We start from the raw sequence: 21648 nt of genomic DNA, 5'->3' as shown, positions 1-21648 counted from the left end.
CAGAGCACTGGCTGGGCTGAAGAGGGTGAAATGTAGTAGTGGTAGTCATGCTGCAGCCATTGGGTTTTTTCCCTGCTTTTTTGTTTGGTTGGTTTGGCAGGGTGGGGTGTGGTGTTGTTTGGGGATTTTTGTGATCATGCTGCCTGTAGCTGTGGTGGTTTGAGCTGATGCAGTCAGGCTGAAGCTTTGCTCCAGCCTGAGCTATCAGTACACTCCTCGGGGTGCACTGGAGCGTGTTCTGCGTCCTAAATACCGCTGCATGACAGAGATGATGGTACCTCTGACCTTGTGTAGCACAACTTGTAAACCTGCCTTCTAAAGAAAATTCAAGGTGGTTAGACACAGCTTTCCTGGGCTGCTGCCTTACACTCCTATGAAGTAGTGTGGGCTGTTTTGGATGAAGGGCTTTGGTTTCTTGAAACAGCCTCTCTTGCAAGGGTTTTGTGCAAGCCCTTATCATAACACTGCTGTGCAGAGCAGTGTCTGGGAATACAGAACAGACTCCTCCTATATTGAGCTGTAATTTATATTCTACTATTTATAAAAAAAAAAATCTCCTTATCGCATGGACTCCACTATTGCACATTGTATTTTCCTGAACAGAAAAAAATTGCAGGATTACATCTAGTTTCTACTCTCTTTTATTACTTTAAGCAGCAGGTAAGGTTATAATCCATCTGTGTTTGTGACCTTGAACAAGAATGGGCACTTCCTCATTTACATAATGCTGGTTTTTACTGAGCCATTAAACTGCAGAAAAATAGGGCCAGCATGAAAAGTAGTCATCCACATATGTTAAAAAAAAAACTGCAGTAAATCCAGCTGAAGACTTTAAAAAATATGCAAGAATTCAAGAAATTAAAAAGCAAATGGACTGTAAAGGCAGTTTTACTGCAAGCCAAATCTTCTAAAATAAGATCCTTAACAAACACCTCTCTCTGCATTTGGTGCACTGGTACTCTGCCAGCGTGAAAACTGCTTCCTTGACAGTTCCTGCCTCCATCAGGGGGGATGCTCGTCTTTCCCCTGGGAGCCACAGCTCTGCAGCCCATGGCACAGAGGTGCCCCTGCACTATGAACCTGTTTCAAAATTTTGCCTGGGAGAAAATATACAGCTGGACTGTTTGCATCACAAATTGTGTATGTTAGTGCTGAGATATGAAATAACCTCAACTTTTTCATGTTGCAAATAACCATTACAGAAGGAGCTGTAATGACAAGACATGGTGATTTGGAAGGAATGAAACATTTGATTTACTGCTGTTGATTCAATTTCTGAAATGGGCACTAATCTTGATCAATAGGCTTTCTGCGGCTTCTGGGATACATTTTATCAAGCTGTCACATTGACTCCTATTTTTTAACTTGTGAGGTTGTTAACTTGTGCCTTGCTAGGCAGGATTGCGCCAGGCCTTTGTGGGTGCGGAGTGAAAGGGAAACCTCTCCGCAGGCAACCAGGGGCGGGTCCTACTGCTGGAGAGCAGCAAGGAGCTCCCTGCCAGGGCTGGATGGGGCTGCGTGTGGACAAGTGCCCCTGTGCATCCCCCCAGCAGCGAGCTTCGTGCAGGTCTCCAGGAAGCAGCCCCTCTCCGTGAGATGAAGGCTGTAGGGGAGCTCTCGCCCAGGGCAGTGCGCGCTGGGTCTCTGTGCCGCGCCGTCTGGTTCGCAGCAGTTCCCTTTGGCACTTCAGGAGCTGCGCAGAGCTCAGTGTGCTGCCAGCTGCCATCCGACTGCAGTCAGCAGACATGGAAGCAGGGTGGATCTGGGTGATTGATTCCCAGTGTACAAACCCAGCTCACCCACTCCAGTTACCCTGCAGCAGCTCTAGAGCCTGCGCTGCTCTCAGTCCCCAGCTGTAGCCACAGCAGTGAGGGGCACAGCTCACATTTGTGCTTTCCCCGTGTATCATTCATTTGTATTACAGTCGCTCCTAATGGCCCCAAATGAGATCAAGACAGCGCTGGCTGGAGGCTGTGCACACACTGTAAGGCACTCCTGAATCCAGGAGCTTCTAATCTAATCAGCTAGTGAGTGTCTGTATGGTGGAGAGTATGGCTTATGCCTGTGAGTTCTCCCATATTCTCCCATATGCTCCATGTTTCCGTGGCCAGTCTGCTGCTCAACACAGTTTCCTCCCCCCTAACAGTAAAGTGTGAAAGCAGCTGTCATTTGAGATGGAGGTTTGTTTATTAATGCCACACACGTCAAATTCTTTTGGGCTCTATTAGAAAGGCAAATAGTTCCTGATTGCCTGAGTCTTAAAACTGTACAGCTTTTTCTGTGGAGACCTGACCATTTGGGGTGGATTCCCTCTTACAGAATGGAAATTCAGAACAAAACCATCCTGGGGCTGAGATAGGAGAGTAGAGAATGGCCCTAGTTTCACATATGGAAAAAGTTCACAGAGGATGTGCTTTCAAACAAGGCTCTGAAATCCATGATTATGCTAATCCAATAACCTGAGGGCCATGGATGAAATCCTGAATTCATTAAAGTTAGTGACAAAATATCCTCCCCTAGGGACTAGGGGAATGAAGCAACTGACAATCCATTATTTCAAACTGCAAGCTGATTAATGAGGTAATTTTTATACAGATCGAGGTATGTTTTCTGTCCCCTTCTCCCAGACCCAGAAATATATCCTGACTTGATGTTTCATTCAAACTTTATATAAGAGATGCCAGAATCCTGACACCAGTGTGTTTATTTCTAAGAAGCATTGTAGATACAAATTTTAGTGATGTCTGGACTTGCAAGGTCTGTGGCTTCAGCAAGGGAAAGAGTTTAATCTGGAAAGAATTTACATGTGCAAACTCAATGTGATTTTTCAGAACCTTTCAAAACACCCTTCTTCAAAATATTCTTTAAAATATATAATTATTTACTAAACCTTACTGTTGTATCAAAAGATTTGAAATACGTAGGAATTTTTTTAGACTATTTCTGGAATCATGGTAAAACTCAGCTGTTATTAAAGGTAAAGCTCCAGAGAAAGGGAAAAAGCCTGAAATATATGATCCTTAAGCACTCATTAAAAGCTGGAGGGTAATTAAAAATGACTTATTAAAAGATGTTGCTTGTATTATCTTATGATGTGATTATCATGATGTCAAGGAGTGGTCATTATTGGGGGTAACTGTAATTTTCATTGAATAATATGGAAGGGGAAGGCATTGGTAGAAGAAAACCATTAATTCTGGGGAGTACTGGGAAAACCCCTGTTTTTTTCTTATTCTTTCCTGTTTGAAACCCTAAGGTTAAACTCAGCTGTCCTGATCCAGCCATGTTGGTAGACTTTGCACAAGCTGCTGTTTAACTGCCTTTGTTGTCGCTCTCTGTCTGTCTCTCTGCAGTGTGATAATGACAGGTGCGTATAACAACTTTTTTCGAATGTTTGACCGCAACACCAAGCGGGATGTTACCTTGGAGGCTTCCCGGGAGAGCAGTAAACCACGAGCCATTCTTAAGCCCCGGAGGGTCTGCGTTGGAGGCAAACGGAGGAAAGATGATATCAGTGTTGACAGTTTGGACTTTACTAAGAAGATCTTGCACACAGCATGGCACCCAACCGAGAACATCATTGCTATAGCAGCGACAAACAATCTGTACATATTTCAGGATAAAGTGAACTCAGAAATGCACTAGATTTATCAATATCCCTCTATATTTACAAACCAGCCTCTTGAGAGTTGTAGAAGGATGTGATCTTCACAAAAATTGTGGCTTCTGTCGTGGGATTTGTAGGTTGCATCCTTTCATCCCTCAGCCTGTATCGTTATTGGTGGCAAGCCAATTATTTTCCATCACTGCAACTGTATGAGTAAAAGGCACGACTGCAAATCCAGTACTGTGGTCTGTATTGGTTCCTTTAAATAAACAGGGGTATTGATTCAGTTTGGGAGTGTTCCTGAGGAGGGCTGAGGCTCCTCAGCTCCTGTCCATCCTTTTGAGGGTCTTAGTGGTTTGCAGGACTGTGGTTTTCTGGTGCCCTTCCTGCTTTTGCAGTCCACAGTATTTACCATACTGTTAGAGCTCTTTGCCTCAAACTCTTGATTGTTTTTTTTTCTCCAGTGCTGTTTTCCTGTCTTTCAATTAAGCCGAGCCTCTTTAAAAGAATGAATAGCCACATCCCTTTAGAGCACGTGGCACATTGGAGGGACCTCATGAGAGTTAGAGCTAGAAGCAGAATCCCTGCTGGTGAAAACCTGCCCCATCTCACCCATCCCATTCCCTTCTTTACAGTACTCTCTTATTTATTTATTTATTTATCACATTACTTTGTGCTTCACCTTCCCAAGTGAGTAAGTGACAAACTGGTATAGTTAGCCAGCTTATTTCGACTTTATTCTCCATGGTTCTCTTTTCTCTGTTTAAAACAATAAGTAGTATCTTCATTGTGTAAGGACTATTAAAAAACTTGGCATTGCCACTCTGGAGGGCCTGGCTGGTCAGACACAGCCTGGCAATTCACAAAGAAAACCCCTGCTACCGTTTGGGTTGGAGTTCTGGAACCTTGGCTAGAAGTGCTGTCCTTGAAGGCAATGACCAGCTTGAGTGGGAACAGAGTTACCTCACTGCTAGACACTTGATAAAGTCCCTTGTTTGTTGTTTGCAGAATGGTTATGTTAATCCTGGCCTTTGGGGAATACAGGCAATGCCTGGTATCTGTAACTGTGAAAAGAATGGGACTGTGAGAGGCAGGACCGCTCAGTGAATTTTAACGCTTTTAAATGAGGCCACTTCTGGGAGACAAAGTTAGTCCCGGAGAAACATGAAAAATCCAAACCAAACAAAACCTTCCTCCAAAGAAATGCTCTTAGATCTATCTCTATTCTGTTATGGTTAGTGATATAAATGGAAAAGGAAAGTACACACAAAGTAGGGCATGCAGGAATGGTATGGGAACGGTGCAGTGGGCAGGAAGTCCTCTTAATCCAGGAAAGGAAAGTTCTGCTGCACCCTTAATAGCTCTGCAGAAAACTTAATATCCCAAAGGATTTCTACTCTAACCATGAATAAAAGAGCACAACTCACATGGCCTGTTAATCTGCCCATATTAAAACTCCTCAGAAAAAAAATCTTTAAGCCATTATGCCCTGATTTCTTGGTAAGTGGAGAATGTACTGCTGAAGGGATCTGCATGCTTTTGTATTTTGGTTTGGGGGAAGGGTGGGTGAAAATCTGCTTACAAGAAATTAAAAAATAAAGTCTACAGCTTTTATATGACATTTCATTCAATACCACACCTGAAATCTGTCTGTTTGAAGTTTTCTAGATCAATGCTGTATATTTTGTGTGTAGAAGCACAAACGCATGTGCACCAGTTTCCAGCCACACTAAACACATACGGTATGAAATGTGTGGGGTGATTTTAAAGGGAACAAAGAATGTTTGTTTATAAAATACTGTGTGCTGTAGCAGGCATGGACAGTATATGTACATATTTATTCTAATGAAATTTAACAAAATTGCCTTTTCTTTTTTTTTTTCCCCTTGTAAAAAGGTTTGAGTGTGGTAAATTGTATAGAAAACTTGTTAATGCCAAACTACTACTTCAAGGGTGTCATACAATTTCTTTGAATTTTGTCCCCCTCCATTAATCTTTGCAGCTCAAAAAGAAAAAAAAATGCTATCAGCTTATATTGGCATTTAAAGCTAGAGGTACTGTAAAACATATATTTAGCTTTTAACATTCTCAAGTAAGATTCTGTAGATAACTTATTATAAAGCAGATCTTAATGCAACCATTTTTCGTTTTTAATTTGAAGTACCTTACTCTGTTACAGCTTTGGGTACCAAAAATAACATGTTAAAATTAAATAAACGAATATATCTTTGGAGCTTTATAAAACTAATTAAATACCCAACCAAAATACCATGAAGTGATTATAAAGGAAATAAATAGAAACCTTTCAAAGACCAGTATTCCGTTCCTGTCTTTAACATCATAGTAACAGATCGGTTTCCTGGTTTCTTGAATGTATGGAAAGTTAACATCGTCATTGTGAACGTTTCCAACTTTCTTTCTCTTTTTAGTTTGAGCTTTCAGTGGTGTAGAGTAAGTGATGGTAAAGTTGGTAAATCTGATTGTTTTGAAAGCTGTTGTTCATGGCTGCATTTTTTGTGTTGCACAAATTAGCTAACTGTTGTTGAATAAAAATATAAATATGTTAATACCAGCTTTTTCAATAAAACTACAACCAAAACAAGGCATAAATAGATGACTTCAAGGCACCGCTTATTTTTAAGCTAGGCAAGAAAGAGCTGTTTTAGCTCCTTTTACGGAGGAGGAAGAGTCACAGGGATCAGACTTGGAGGGCAAGCTACTGTGGGAACTTCAAGTGTTGTGGCAGGTGGAGGAGGGAACACCATGCCATGAGTGGGATTAGGGTGTTGCATGATGAAGTGTGGGCAGCTGTAGCAGAGCTGGAGACATGCTTTAGTTTCAGTCCCGGGACCAGCTTTTTCTTCTGCTCATAGCCCAAGCTGGTCTTTAGGAGGCTTGAGTCTCAGTCTCCTACAGCTGGAATCAGAGATATGCAGTGTGAATTGATACACAAAGTCACAGGTAAAAAAAATGGCATTGGTGTTGTCACCGAAACTGCAGGAAAAACAAAAACCCTCCAACAACATTTTTGGTGTTAGAGAATCAAGGCATTACTTTATTGCTGGCCAGGATGTTGTTCTGGCCAGGATGTACAACAGAAATAATTTCATCCACACATAGCCCGGGGGTGCAGAGAAGATCATTCCATGACACATGAATTTTACCAGATTTTTCACAAACTTTATACAGTCAAAACCCATAGAGATTCACTGGTTCAATGTTCATTGGTTCCAGGTTATGTATTTACTAGTATTTGGTTTCCTACTGGATCTGGATTTCTTGGCCTCTGATGTTAATTAGGTCCTCGATCCCTGATTTCCTTATCAGTCTTTTCCGGACCAGGTGTCTCCAACAATGCCAGGGGCCAGTGTCTGGCGTAGGTGTTCCTTGATGTTTGCTGATGGCTGCTGATGTTCTGCTGATGGTCGTTATCACTTTGGGTATCTTTTGGGCTACTTCCAGTCTGTTGAGATATTAAGCTCATCAGGCCTTCGCCTGGTGGAACAATGCCCTGGAAATTTCCCTGGGGGCAAAGGCAAACACAGGTTGGACTCGATGGTATCAGAAGTCTTTTCCAACCTAGTTCATTCTGTGATTCTGTGAAAACTGGCTAAAGTTATAAAATAAGTTGTAAACTTGGTATATTTTCCAACAGTGTCATTACTGGCCAGGTTTGAGACCTTCCAACTGTGGGAGCACACCAGGGATGTGGCCAGGCCTGGCCTCCCAAATGAGACAAATACTGGCCCAGGTGACAAACCAGAGGGCTACCAGCAGAGCAGCATCCTGCTTTCTCCCACCATACTCTATCTCTACCACAGGGGAAAATAAAATATAGTTATAATACAGAAATAAATAACCAAAAAATTGCTGGCTTGGCACACACACTTAAGGTAGGAAACCATTCTCTTTCCAGTCCGAGCTGATGCCTGACTCTCCATGGTGATCATGACGCTTGCCTCAGGTCTGGGGCAGCTCTCTGGAATCTCAGTCTCAGGCAGATGATCCAGCTTGTGCCCAGGGTGAGAGGCCTCCTGCCATCCCTACACATGAGTAACACACTGAGAGGCTGAGGCCTTTTTCTGGGTGCAGTCCAGAATAAATTTGCCTCAGCTGTTACACGAGGCAGAATGTGGCTTTGCACAGTTCCCCCAGAGCTTACATGCTAATTTTTTTCACCCCTTTTTGGGAAGACACAGTCAATCCCACTCATTTAGATGGACAAATATGACTAGGCACTGAAGAGAGAAATCTCAGCTGAAAATCAACACATCAAGCAATACACTATTTACCTTTCCAGTTTTCCTTTTCATCCCCCAATACCCAGAAGGAGCAGAAGCCAGATGGCTCACTTGCATGCTTTTGAAATTTTCACACGCATACTTAGTAGCTAAATACGGCAATTTAACCCTTTGTGGCTTGGAGGAGATACTGGTGTGACCCACCTCGTTCTGCTGTTTGCTGCCAGCAAGTCGTCCTGCTTTAAACATTTGGAGCCTTTGGCTGGAACCTTTGGTTGCCCCTGATGGGAGGGCAAGTAGAAGGATCGTTTGTATCAAATTTACAGTAACGTTATTATCAATTTGCTCCCACTCCCAATAGGAATTATTTTCCATTTGCAGTCTTGTCAGCAAATTGCATTGAGTCTAAACGTAGAGTATGAAGTCACCTTGCTCATGTGGCAGAACCAGGATTACTGGAATAGGCCTAATTTTATAGGGACAGGGTATGTTTCTTAGTCTCTGTGAAGCCATTAAATGGTCTGGATATTCTGTACAGGCCAGCTCTGGAAAGGTGTGCTCTCAGAGTGCACCATGAAAAAGCATTTCTTAGCAGTGAAATTTTATTTTCCTTCTCACTCAAGTTGGATGAGGATCAAACTTTTACACGTGAAAGTGAACACAACTCTTCAGGCAGTTGTAGATCATAAATCTGGCCCATGGTACAAAGCATTTTTCGTGGAGCACTGGCTGAGTAAACTCCTCAGTTCCCTCAGCTCTGAAAGCTGCCATGAGTATGGATCAGCCAGGCAGGGTACAGCTTATTACTTGTCTTGCCATTTGCCAGTTGAGGCAGTCAATGAGTAGGGCAAGATCCTTAAACCAACAATTCCATTAAACAGTTATTTCAAGTGTCATGACAACACTAGACATTCTTTTTGTAATATGGCTGCTCAAACAAATAAACCCTACAGCAGTGACTTGATCAAAGTATGCAGGGAGTGTTCTGGACAGCTACTCCTTGTTTTAAAATTAGTACTAATCATACTACTAACGTGCATGTCCTGTGCAACGGCCCGATCCAAGCAGATCAGCTTTAAATACAGGACCAAATTCCTCAGCTGACAGTAGGCATGTGAATATGGCAATATGGCTGTGCTGCAAGGAGAAGAGTACTTAGAGAACTCCAGAAACCCCATCATCACCTTCTTTGACTTCATCATCATATCATCATTTCTCAAACAGGAGAAACAATTGCGGGGGGGGGGGGGGATTGCTGTAAATTATAAGAAAGATAAGTAAATGAGGTTGGGATTTGGGTGTCAGATTGGGAGAAAAGAGGTTGATATTCCTCCATTCTATACCTGTAATATAAATGCTGCCCAAGCAAGACAGCAGTGACAGCCCACTGTTGATACCTTGTGCCAACACCTCAGCTCTGGCAGGTTCTTGGTTTCATTTCCCTTTGGTGAGGCTTGAACACCCTCAGCAGCTCTGCAAGGTGCTCTGGACCAGGCTCCTCCTCACCTTAGTGGGAAGGTGCAGAAAGCAGCAGAGGTTTCCCACAGATAGGAGAGATCCTATCATTGTGCCCTATTTGCAGTACAGGAGGTGATGCTCACAGTAAATTTATGCACATCTTGGACTGCCTTGTGGCAGTGGGGAGGAGAACACTGCTGGTTCAATTATCATCATCTTACATCTCTTCTAACACCTTTCCAGGATGAACAGCTGCACTCTCTGTTTCTCACAGCTATTGATCTGCAAACTCAGAGAGATGTTGCTGCACCAATTGTGCTCTGTCAACGTGTTCAAAATATTCTCTGCAACCCTCTCAGGTAAAGACTTACTTTAGCATGAAATGAGAGATAAGTTGCACTATTTTATATCACCTTCCTCCACATATTTTGTAAGGATTCCTTTAAAAATACTTGACTATTTTGAGCTGCTATTGTAATATTGCTAATGAATTTTGAGGAGTCTAGTGCTACTTTTAAATCTGTATCTCCTAACCACTTTCTAGAACTGCAAGAAATCTCTCCCTGCATAACTTATCCCCAAGGTCTTGTCAAACGTGTCCCAAAACCAGACTCCTGAGAGCCACTATTCATTATCAAAGAGCAGAGAAGATGATTCTTGCTTAAGAAGGACAATTGAAGCCTGAGGCTATCTAAAGAAGGGGACAGAAAGATTTCCCTTGCTTCCTCTACAGAGTCAGTCCCCAGTCTTACCACACACCCTCCTAGCCTGTTGTGCTGCCTGTTCTCCCTGTGCTTTTCCTTCTACCACATCCTATGACTCCTCATGTTTCCCCCCTTCAGCCTCCTCCTTCAGCCACATACAGTGGCCAGAAGTCAGTAAAACCCACCAGTTATTCCCATCACTAGACCAAACCCAGCCCCCTCAGGCGGGAGCAGTTTCTCACCGGCACAAGGGTGAGTGCCCTGTCGGCTCCCCCTCTCCTGGGCTGTCAGAGGGGAAAGCCCCGTTTGCCAAAGTGCATATTTCAAGTGGAAGATCTACAGAATTGGAGAGGTTGTATCTTAGCAACCACCAATGCATTAAGAAAGCAGTTTAACCGTTTAAACCTTAAATTATAAAACCCACCACAAAGACGTGGCTGTTGTGCATGAGACACAGCAATTCCCCCTGAGGGACACAACTGCCCTGTGCACATCCACCTGCCAAAGGCACCTGGGTGAAGCTTCTCCCTTCCCTGCACAAATAAGAGAGTGCTGTCATGGCCCACACCCACACCCTTTGCTCTCCTGCAGGAAGAGAGTGGAAAAAAGGCATCTTTTTGCAGCGAAACACTGAGGTTTTGTGTATTGATCTTGCGGCCATAGGACCAAAGCAAGATCTTCAAGACTTTCCAAGGGGAAATAAAGGAGTCCCATAATGAAAACTCAGAGTGAAGTAGCCACAGGGGTGTGATCACTTCACAAGAGTTGTTGTGATGCAGGATGTATTCCCTGATCTGTACAGCTTAGAATTCCAATCTTTTCCCTTCCTGGGTAGTACCTTAATTATCAGTTCTCAGATACACGTTTCCCTCAGTTCTTTTCTTCCAAGGGTTTGTGCAACAGGAGCCAGGCCTCTCTCTGTTTTATGTGGACATCCAATGCAACAGCAGTTTCAAGGTTTCCTTACCATGCCTGCAGCAAACCTGAATTTCATCCTTGACCTGACAAAGTTGTAATGAAAACAACAGGGCATCTGCAAAAGCTAGGTTAGACAAGTCACCATTTTCTGCCTCGAAAACTTTCTTGTCGTATTTTGTGCACATTCTATTCTATTCTACATTGTTCTCAGTGGCCCGATTCCAGCTGTGTGATGACACACAGGGATGATCCCCATTGTCCTGCAAAGGGAGCTCCACGGACTGTTAATCCCTCCAAAGGGAGCTGCCTGAGAGAAATACAGAGTAGGAGTGGTGCAGAGTCCCTCATCCACAGACTGAAAATATTTTGCACAGAAAGCTAGGACTTAACCCATAAGCACAATCCATAACCAGCCTCTGAAAGGAGTAGGAGCACATCTGGCACTGCAAAGGCAGGTCTTTGCACAGCCCACAAACTTGATGGGACAGGAAAGGAGGCAGCCCTTGTCTTTCTCACTCTTGCTTCATAGATGCACTATTTTGGAGAAGATATAATAAATAAAGCAAAAAAGAAATTCTACCAAGGCAACTACCAGCCCCAAAGAGTGCACCAGCTAATGAGGACTGTGATATAAGGCACAGGCATATACTCAGGGTATCCATCTGCACTTAACCGCTGTGTATGTCTAAGCTGCAAGACAGAAGAGCTGCCCTGGGCTAGAGAAACTTCAGGCTATAGGATTGAAGCACTCCATGGAGATTCACTTTTTAAACAATGATTAAAGATCAATTGAACTGTTACTAGAAGCAGTATTAGGAGAGATTTATGAATCATCCATTTATAACTTGAGGAAAGCATCTTCTGTAAAGAGAAAACTGAAAAATCTATTTATTGCAAAACCAATTGCTGGGCTCATCATCTGTCTGTCACACTGGTGCAAGGGCACACATACGAGGAGCATGTCAGCCATGGACTGCCTTTTGTGAGCAAGTTGGTAAATTCCTGCCAGCATGTGCTTTGAACAAAATCTAGCACCAAACAAAAAAAATCCAAACAAACACAGAATTGTTTTGCATTGCATCTTCTGGATTGAATATGTTTTGGTCTTGAACGATTTTTTTTTAAAAGAGGATTCTTAGAGTATTCAGACAGTGATATCCATCCTGACCTTCAGATGGCAGCTTTGGCTTTGATTGTAGACAAATTCCTGATCTGAATTTGGTCTGTAGACTACTCCCAAAGCATCTAAGTCCTATTAAAATAACATTTCCATTACCTAATTAATTGTTTGAAGCTATTTTCAGTGATTGTTTATTGAAGTTATAGTTTGTCACCTGAGGCAACAGCATGGCTTGTTGTCGTGGAAACATCTCTGCTGTCATGAGCGATGAATAGGGAGGGAGGAACAGGAGAGGAACTACAGAGGAGATGCTTTGTTGAAATGCCTTGCTCTTTAAAGTGATGAAATTATTTCAGATAAAGACAGGCCATGCTGAGATTGACACACACTGATTCCCGGGATATTATGGGCTCTGTGGGCTTGGTTCAAGCCCTTTCTAATTTAGTGTGACACAGCTCCTGCTGTCAGGCACTTCTGTCTCCCATGGTTAACAGCAATGTTTGCAGGGCCCTATCTGTTCCCAAACTTGCTATTATTGCACAAAAATCCTGCCATCTACAAAAATAGAACAACATGTCTCTAGTAACCTGCTGTCATCTATCTATTTGATTTGTAAAAGATGAAAAATCAGTATTGCAGGGTTTCTCTTATTGGCCTTTACCTGATGTGTGATCTTGCCACAAGTTTTCTGCATTCCCCAAATCCTTGTGTTAACTATAGTCCATGGGTACCTCAAGCAAGAGTTGCAGTTAGAATTTCCCTTAAATCAGCATGGCTTCTACCTAAGTTTTTATTAAACTCTGCCAAAGATTTTCTCTGTTTCTTTTTGTGCAGATAACAGAGTTAATAAAAAGATTTAAGCTCTGATAAACTGTTATTATTATTATATTTTTTTTTGCATCTGAGACATGAAGATGCAGGAAAAACAGGGTTTCCACCAGCAGCACCATTAGAGCCATATTTTGTCACTACTCACTTTACTACAGAACCAGACAATTCAGATTGATGCTGACAGGCTTATTTTATAAGATCTTAGAAAAAGGAACATTCTCAAAGCCTGCTGAGCTGCAAAGCAGCCAGGCTGCACTTTTCACAAGTTTGCCCTGCACTGTTTCATATGCTGTTCATTTATCATTGTGCAGTTTTTTATCACACAGAAAAATAAATCTTTTTCCTCCCTTTTCACAGTCTTGGATTGCAGGCACACTCCACAGTGATGCCTTTCCTTGGCATTTGTTTAACTTTGCTTGTATCTTCCAGGGAATCGGCTTCACAAATGGTTATCTATTTTTCATAAGAGGGTTTTTTTTTCCTGACCGCATTTCCTCCTCGAAATGGAGTAAAACCAGACCCTGATTCTTTTGTTCCTTGGCGGTCCCTCTGGAGACAGCGGCGGAGGGAGGAAAGTGCAGCGTGAGCCTGGAGTGCCACCTGATGGCACAGGAGGCAAAGCGCCAGGTGATGTCTTTGCCAGCCGGGGACGCCTGCTCTCTGCAGCCAGGGGACACCTGCCCTCTGCCAAACTGGAAAACGTAACATTTTCTTGCAAAAACTCCTGAATAGGTAAAGCAAACAAGCACAGCGAAGCTCCAGACAGAGATGTGCTCTCTCTGGAGGTTAATGCCCCTGCATTAGGACATGACCTCCTGGATGCCCTAGGTCTGAGCTTTCTGACTTTTGAAAGAACATACTGAAGAAGTATAACTCACCAACAGGTGGGTGATGCACTGCAATGCTTCTGACATCGAACTGCAGATGAGAACTAAATCTCTGCCAATAATTAAGACTGGAAATGTGAATTGTTAATTACCTTTGTACATCATTCACTGACGTCTCTGTAAAGCCAAGGCAGATGTCACTAACACTGACTAATCCAGCCTCATAACAAACAAAATGCCAACCAAATGAAGCTACAAACTTGGCAATGAAATGAAAGGATTTTAAGTGAAGTTTAGGTTTTAGCCCATACAGACCACTTTTTCATAAAACTTGTTTTTCTAAAATGTACACCAACATGTAATTATAAGATTCATGGACAGAGTTAAGAGAAATATCAGCTGACATGAGAGTGTGAATAAAATCAGATGCACTGGCAACACCACAGGAACTCAACTGGAAATACAGCAGCTGTGGCACGAGCTGTGGAGAGGCTGCCCTGTGCCGTGGTGGAGCTGCAGAGGAAGGCAAGGGAGTGTTTTGTGACAGAAGAGAGTGTGTACCCCCAGGACTCCAGAGCTGGCACAGCCAGAGCTCACAGCATGATCTTCATTTCCACTTGGACCGAATTGCCAGAACTCACACAAAAGCCTTGCTCCCAGGCTGTGGTGCTGTTTCTGACAAAGTGTAATGATTGGTCGTTCGCAGTAGCTGCCCAGGGCACACCTGACATCTCAGGCTACCAGCTGGGTGTTAAATGAGATAAGGAAGAAAAGGAAAACCCCACGAGGCAGGGTAGTATTTCCTTTTTCTTCACACCAATGACTCAGCTGTGATAACTGCCTCCGGGGAAGCACCAGCAGTGCTTCCCATCCTGAGGAGTTATCTCTGCTAATGGGCCATCTTGTACTCAATGGCACCAGCAGAATAGGCAGCTGCAACGACTTAGACAATCAAGGACTTCCAAATATCCCATGACTCACAGTATTACATCATTCCTTTGTGAAACTCCATGCCTAGGGGGAGGTACTGAGCCTTCCTCCCTCGCCCCCGAACCTGGGGACTTCGGACATTACCACAGCCACCACTGGATGGATCCAGAGGAGGACCAGAACTTCCACAAGATCACCCCTTTTGACTGCAACCATCACTTGATAGGACTGTGGCTACCACCCTGACCTATAGGGTGCCAGGTTGTACTCTGATTTTGTAGGTTTAAGCCAGTTTTCTGTGTATCATTGTATTTATTTTAATATTTCTATTAAATTTTAACTCCAACCTGAAATTTCTCTTAAGGTAATTGAGTGGGGTTCATTTCTCCTGCTGGTTTACTTTCAAACCAGCACATGTATTGGCACCTGATATGCGGCTTCAGAGAGAAATTGGAATTACAATTTTGTTCTAAAGCATTTGTGTATTGGGATACAAACCTCCCTGATCATCGTGATGCTCGATGTATTCATCTCAGTGTTGTACTTTACCCTATGTATATTTTGGCATATGGGGACCTATTTACCCATTATGATGCTCCTTTTAAGACCAGGGGAACAATCAAAATTGCTTTGTTAATATACTGTGTTTACAGCACGATAACATCACAAGCAATGGATTTATTTTGGAATGTATTTTCAGTTTTATTTGCTTCTCCTAGTCTGGGCTGATACCTCTGGGACTGCCATGGACATCCTGAAGCAGGAGATCAGCAGGAAGTGCCAGCAGCTGGAGGAGAAGGAGCTTCTGGGGGGAAATAAGAAGTATTTCAAACACAGTGAGTTAGCTAAAAAGGAAGAGGAGGCCTACTTCCAGAGATGTGGCTACAAGGTACAGCAGCAGGAAGAGGAGGAGAAACCACTGGCTGCATGAAATCCAGTGCTGGAACTCAAAGTAGCAGAGGACAAGTTACCAATGACTCTTTCCAGACAGGAGGTTATCAGGAGGTTGTGAGAGAGGGGTGAGCCCATCAGGCTGTTTGGAGAAACAGATTATGATACGTTTCAACGTCTGAGGAAGATAGAAATTCTTGCACCTGAAGTGAACAAGGGCCTGAGAAATGACCTGAAGGATGCTTTGGATAAGATTGATCAGCACTATCAGAATGAAATTGTAGGTGGCCAAGAAGCAGGAGATGATGACTCCCAGAACAACCTGAAAGTCCATGAGGAGAATACTACTATTGAAGAACTAGAAGCTTTGGGAGACTCCTTAGGATGGGGTGACGATCACCATGATATGGACGTCATAACAAAGTTCTTGAAGTTTCTTCTGGGGGTTTGGGCCAAGGAGTTGAATGCCAGAGAGGACTATGTGAAACGGGGAGTGCAGGGGAAGCTGATCAGTGCCACTCATAAACAGACAGAGTCCTACCTGAGGCCGCTCTTCAGGAGACTCTGCAAAAGGACACTTCCTGCAGACATCAAAGAATCAATAACAGATATTATTAAATTCATGTTGCAAAGAGAATATGTGAAAGCAAACAATGCCTATCTCCAGACGGCCATTGGAAACGCTCCCTGGCCTATTGGTGTCACCATGGTTGGCATCCATGCACGGACGGGGCGGGAAAAGATTTTCTCCAAGCACGTGGCCCATGTGCTCAATGATGAAACTCAAAGGAAATACATACAGGGGCTGAAGAGGCTCATGACCCTTTGCCAGAAGCACTTCCCAACAGACCCATCGAAGTGTGTGGAGTACAATGCTCTGTGAGGCTCTGCAGGGGCCAGGCCATGACTCACATTTTGGTGTCCAAGACCCCGAGACGATGGACGAGGTAGAGCGTGTGCCTGAACATCAACAGGAACTGTGTCTACACAAACCACGGCTGAGTGTGGCAGGACATCCCCCCCCGCCCCGCCTCTACCAGCACCTCAGCTGGTGCATAGGGATGAGATAACACAGGCTGGGACAAATGCCTGATGGGGGTTATCTCTGGTGCCAAGAGGGCTGAGACCCCCAGCTAAGAATAAACATCTTGGTCTGGAGAGCAGATGTAGAGAGAGATAAAAATTAAATATCATTGACTAAAGACACTGCTTTACAATATAAAAGCTACACAAGTTTTCACGGCGACAGAAGCCTCTTACATGCTCCCTGGAAACATGCAGGGCTTCTCCCACGAGGTTTGGATGCATCTCCATGGATACTTTTCTGAAAATTGAGAGGAAGGATCCTATGTATGCCCCATCAGAAACTTGATGGTAATATACATTGAATCCTAATCTATACTATTTCTTCGCTAGCTGTAATATTAAGTACCTCACTTGTGCTGCGTTATTTACTAGTAGTGTTTCTTTTGTTTATCCTGTGTAGTAAGTAAATCTGTTTAAGTCTTATGTCTGTTAAACTTGTCTATCAAATAAATAATTCATTTTATAATAGACCTAATCAGCCATTATTAAGAACTTGCAACAAGAGTGGGCTTTGGGATACTGGCCACCTCGGTAAAAGTACTTTCTACTGCCAGAGGCCTGGGCAAAGGCAGAAGATTGTTTAAAACTCCCCTCTCCATTTGTAACACTGAGCCAGAGGGAAGAGGAAACAAAGCAAGAGGCACCACATCCATGCAAACTGTTGCTGAGCCAGAAGGACAGCCTAAGCCAGTAGCAGTTGCCCCTGTTCAGAAAAGGAAATCAAAAAGTAAATCAGTCCACGTAGTGACTGATGATGAGGCAGCATGACCTTCACACCCAGCAGAAGAAACGGACCCAGAGATCATCACTTGGTCTCTATCCCTGGGTGAGCCGCAGAGGGAGTTCACTTGCCAGGTGGATGAGTCCATCCTTACCTGTCTGCTCTGCATCTGGGATATCTCAGCCAATGACACCATTCTGGATGGAAGTGAGGCCGGGCAACTGGGATCCCTGTCCCAGGATGTGGTCATTGGCCAGGGGGTTGGGAAAACCCAGGAAACTCTTAGCCTCTGGTGGTGACTGCTGGCAAGTTTAAGGGATAGATATCTTTGTAAGGAGGACCTCCATGTGCAGCAAGCACAATGGAACACAAGGGAGCAAGGTATCCGATGTCTGAGAGGAGTGTGGAGATCATATTTTCAGAGGACAAGGGATTCCCTAAGAGCCCAGATGGTGTCCAGTGCATGTTGTAAATGTGGTTGAAATTTTCACGGCTTGGACCAGAGATGTACTCCCGTTACCTGGCAGTGCTGCAATGGAAGGAAGGAGAGGATTTATGAGGACACTGTCACGGCCCCCTTATGGGCCCATGCCTCATCTGTGGAAACAAAGCTGGCTGAGCATGTCCAAAGCTTGGAAGAGAAAACTGAACAGGGCCATCAGAAACTGAGACAAGCTCAAGGAGGGAATTTTCCATATCTTGCCAGGACAAACAAGTCTCTGCTATTAGGAGCACGCATCCCCCAGCCAAGGAGAGAGGGTACATTCTGCGAGGCAGTCTAGTGTTTTCCCTTCATGAGCATGGAGAAGACATGAGGAAGTGGGATGGAAAGCCCACCTCTTACTTAGCATCCTGGGTACATGAATTGAAAAGAGGAATGACTACATACAAAAAGCTCATGTAGGGTAAATGGTGCTCTGGTCTCTCATGGACAAGACTCCAGGTGGTACAGGAAGATGGTATGACCAATCCTCTTGAAGGGACCTCCAGGTCACACTTACAGGAAGAGAGAAATGTGTACCATGACCAGAACTAGAAGGGCCCTGCCTCTAGCCAGGTAGAGGAAAGGGACAATCAGATCTATTGGACTGTGTGGATCCAATGGCCTGGCATGTCTGACCCACAAAGACATGCGGCTTTAGTTGACTTTGGTGCTCAATGTACCCTGATGCCATCGAGATATGTGGCCACAGTGCTTCAGCCACACTCTTCCTAGCTTCCAAACCTGTGCTGTACATGGACTAAAGGGGCTTTGGAGGCACAATGCTTCTTATGTCACAAATCTACAGCATTCCTACTGTCCAAGCAATAAAGATATGTAATGAAGGGAACATTCCACTGGCTAACCTCAGACACTGCAGAATATGCTACATTAAGACCCCATCGACACTGCATGTAGAACAAGCCAGGCTGAGTTGGGGAAACTCAAGCCTCTCCAAATGGCCCCTGAAAAAAACTCAACCTGGTGCATATTATCTAGAGGTAGGTCAGGAAGATCCTGGCACCTTAAAAAAGATAATGTGATTAGAACAAAAGTTTCAATAGAAAAAAATTGCCAGGATTGAGACCCCAGCACTGCCTGGGAGGAGAAATGGCCCATGTTAACCCTCACTTTCTGTACACAGGAGCACCAAAGACCTCCAGGAGGTGATGTTACTAACAACAGTGTTTGAGATCACTTAAAAAATCACTGGCAAGGGTAAGAGCAAAAGTCAGATTTAATATTAAGTGACAAAGCACAACAAGTTCATTGGCAAGATTCACTCTACTACTTACAGGGCAGCTAAGACACAACAAGGGAAAGCAAGCAACAACAAAACCAAACAAAATCCAAAATCAAAACAGAAATGAACTGAGAACTATCTAGGGATGTGCATGGGTATGTGTGACAAAAGACAGTGCGGGCAAGGATGAAAAGGAACACGGCCAAAAAGCTTAACAACACTCAAACTTAACAGTACTTTAACTCAACTTACGCCTTAAGCCTAGCAATTTAACATAGGATGCAGGAAGCTGTAAATGTGTTGGGGCAGAGGATCCAGCCAGACCCAGCAGAGGGGATGTTGCCTCCTGCAGCTTGTGAAGCATAGTGAGCCCTATTTGAGCAGGTAGTGCCATGTCTCCAGGTGTGCACTCATCAGCCTAAGGCAGGCTGTTGATGTCTGGGCTGCCAAGTCACGAATTACTGGTATTGTCACTGCCCTGGGAACAGATCTTCCTTTTTTTGCAAGTTTGAAGGTAGTGGCCCACTGTCTGGACAAACTATAAGAAAACACGCTTGTCCTTCAGGACAAGCAAGTGGGAGTGAGTCAGAATGCACTGGAGTTTCACTGCTTTGTTTTCCTTGTTGCAAAGTGAGACAGACAGTGAAGGAGGATTTCACATGCCAATCCACAGGTCATGTGGGAAACAGGGAGAGGGGAGTTAGGGCTTAAAGAGTCTACCAGATGGCAGAGGTTGTGGAGGGACAGCTCACATCTGGTCCTGAGGGCCCCAAGGACAGGACAGCTCCAGGGACCACTTACCTGGGTGTGGGCAAACTGAAGGGTCAGGTGGCTCTGGTGTAGGAACAAGGCATGTACTGGCTGTGTGTATAAGAAATACTGCCCACATGGGGCATGTGCTGCACATGTAACTGCTTCTTGTGTACAAAGCTGATCATCAATAACCTCCTGCTCTTCTGATTCTGGTGTATTTTCAGAAGTGTGATTATACACACACACACACACACACACATAGATTTTTCAGTAGTTTTTCAGTAGGATTGCAAAGATCCTCAGCTCCATCACCAGCAGCCCACCCCAGAGGAAACACCCCAACTAACTTAGCACTCAAATCACAATGTGCAGTAAAAATCATCACTTCTTGCACAATTTAAATGAAAATTATTGTCAGATGAAAATGCTGAAATTAGTGTTGTGAAGCTGCAATCTTACAGAAGCTGCTTCATGTAGCTGTCAGTGGGCAGATACATATCCAATTTTCTTCCATACATAATATATATTTTAAAGGAAGGCTATAAGCAGTGTTTCAATGTTCCTGTTCTGCTTCAAAACCTGAAGTTCAAGCTTAGTTAGAGGGGAGGAAAAAAGTTTTCTCAGTGCTTAACATCCATCCTTAAGGGGAAAGTGACTATTATCTTTTCCACATCAGGCTATGATTTATAAGAGGAGTAGCAATGGCAATGATTTTTTTTTTTTTTCTGGAGTAAAAGTTAATTAAAGCTTTGGAGTAACAATATGAAAATAAATGAACCATCTTAATGCATAAAAACAGTGATGTGATTTTGTGTTTGGTTTCCAGGCATCCTATTTGCACGCAACATTTGCTTGAATGGAGGTGCCAGAGCAGGTATGTTATCTCCTTACAAGTTGGCAAATTGCACCTAATTTTCGCTGCATGGATTAGTATTTTTCTAACTCAGTGACCTAGTTGTTGGTTTCCTTTATATCCATCTGCTGTTCAAACAATTGCACCTGTGAAGCTGAGGTTGGAGCGTAGCCTCTTTCAACCTCCTTCAGCCATTACTGGATGTGAGCCTTACCCTGAGAGGCTGAAATGGGTTTCAAAAGTACTGAAAAGGTATTCACAATCTGGAAACTTCTTTTGCCTTTTCCAGTGGAAATAGAGAAGGCAGAAGGCAGACAGGCAGCTTAGTGTAAGAATATAAGAAAACAGTGCACTACCCCAGTGGTAACACAGAAACACAGACTGGTTTGGGTTGGAAGGGTCTGTCAAGATCATCCAGTTCCAACACCCCTGCCATGGACAGGGACACCTTTCACTAGACCAGATTGCTCAGAGCCCCATGCAGCCTGGCTTTGAACACCTCCAAGGATGGGGCAGCCACAGCATCTCTGGGCAACATTCTTATTACTCTGTATTACAAAAAAATTGCAAACAAATTTCCAATTAGTAACAGCTATTTTATGGTGCTTAAAAGACCCATTAGTTCTAAGAAATAAAACCATTTGTAACTCCTACAGACCTACCGAAGTAATTTCTCTGGGAGAACAGGGCAAAACTCTGCATTCTTGCCTCCTGCAAAATGCTGTTAGTCATTACAGAGTGGGCTCTTAAGTTATTCAGAATTTCTATATGTGTTGTGTTGTTTTTCTGTGCTTATGGAAGAATGTACCAGTTTGGAGAACAAGGAGTACTTTTTCATGTTACATTGAAGATGAGATTCAAGTGAATATTTATTCTAAATGCTAAAGCTGAACTTTCAGAAGAACAGCTGAACCTAATTTAGAAGTGCCAATAGCCATGTAATATCCTCCTCCTCTTCAGTTAATTAATACTAATTCAAAAGAC

General features: G+C 43.6%; 1 protein-coding gene and 1 pseudogene across 7 annotated transcripts in view; both read left to right on the top strand.

Annotated features, from left to right (window-relative positions):
- The window catches only part of PPP2R2C (protein phosphatase 2 regulatory subunit Bgamma), a 210000-nt gene extending 203783 nt beyond the window's left edge, over nucleotides 1-6217 (top strand). For all 7 annotated transcript variants that reach the window (XM_042053871.1, XM_042053872.1, XM_042053870.1 and 4 more), the window contains one exon: nucleotides 3354-6217. In XM_042053871.1, the coding sequence (XP_041909805.1) occupies nucleotides 3354-3645 (292 nt within the window). In that variant the 3' untranslated portion in view covers nucleotides 3646-6217. The remainder of the gene's footprint in view (nucleotides 1-3353) is intronic.
- A 6981-nt stretch (nucleotides 6218-13198) lies between these two features.
- Nucleotides 13199-17601, top strand: LOC121676856 (annotated as a pseudogene).
- The last annotated feature ends 4047 nt before the right edge of the window (nucleotides 17602-21648 follow it).

This window comes from Corvus kubaryi, unplaced genomic scaffold, assembly GCF_017639235.1.
Source record: "Corvus kubaryi isolate FWS band 111438036 unplaced genomic scaffold, C.kubaryi_AGA036_p1.0 split1-131, whole genome shotgun sequence".
Taxonomy (NCBI): domain Eukaryota; kingdom Metazoa; phylum Chordata; class Aves; order Passeriformes; family Corvidae; genus Corvus; species Corvus kubaryi.
The sequence above is the reverse complement of the archived record's forward strand: the minus strand, read 5'-3'. Positions and strand labels throughout refer to the sequence as shown.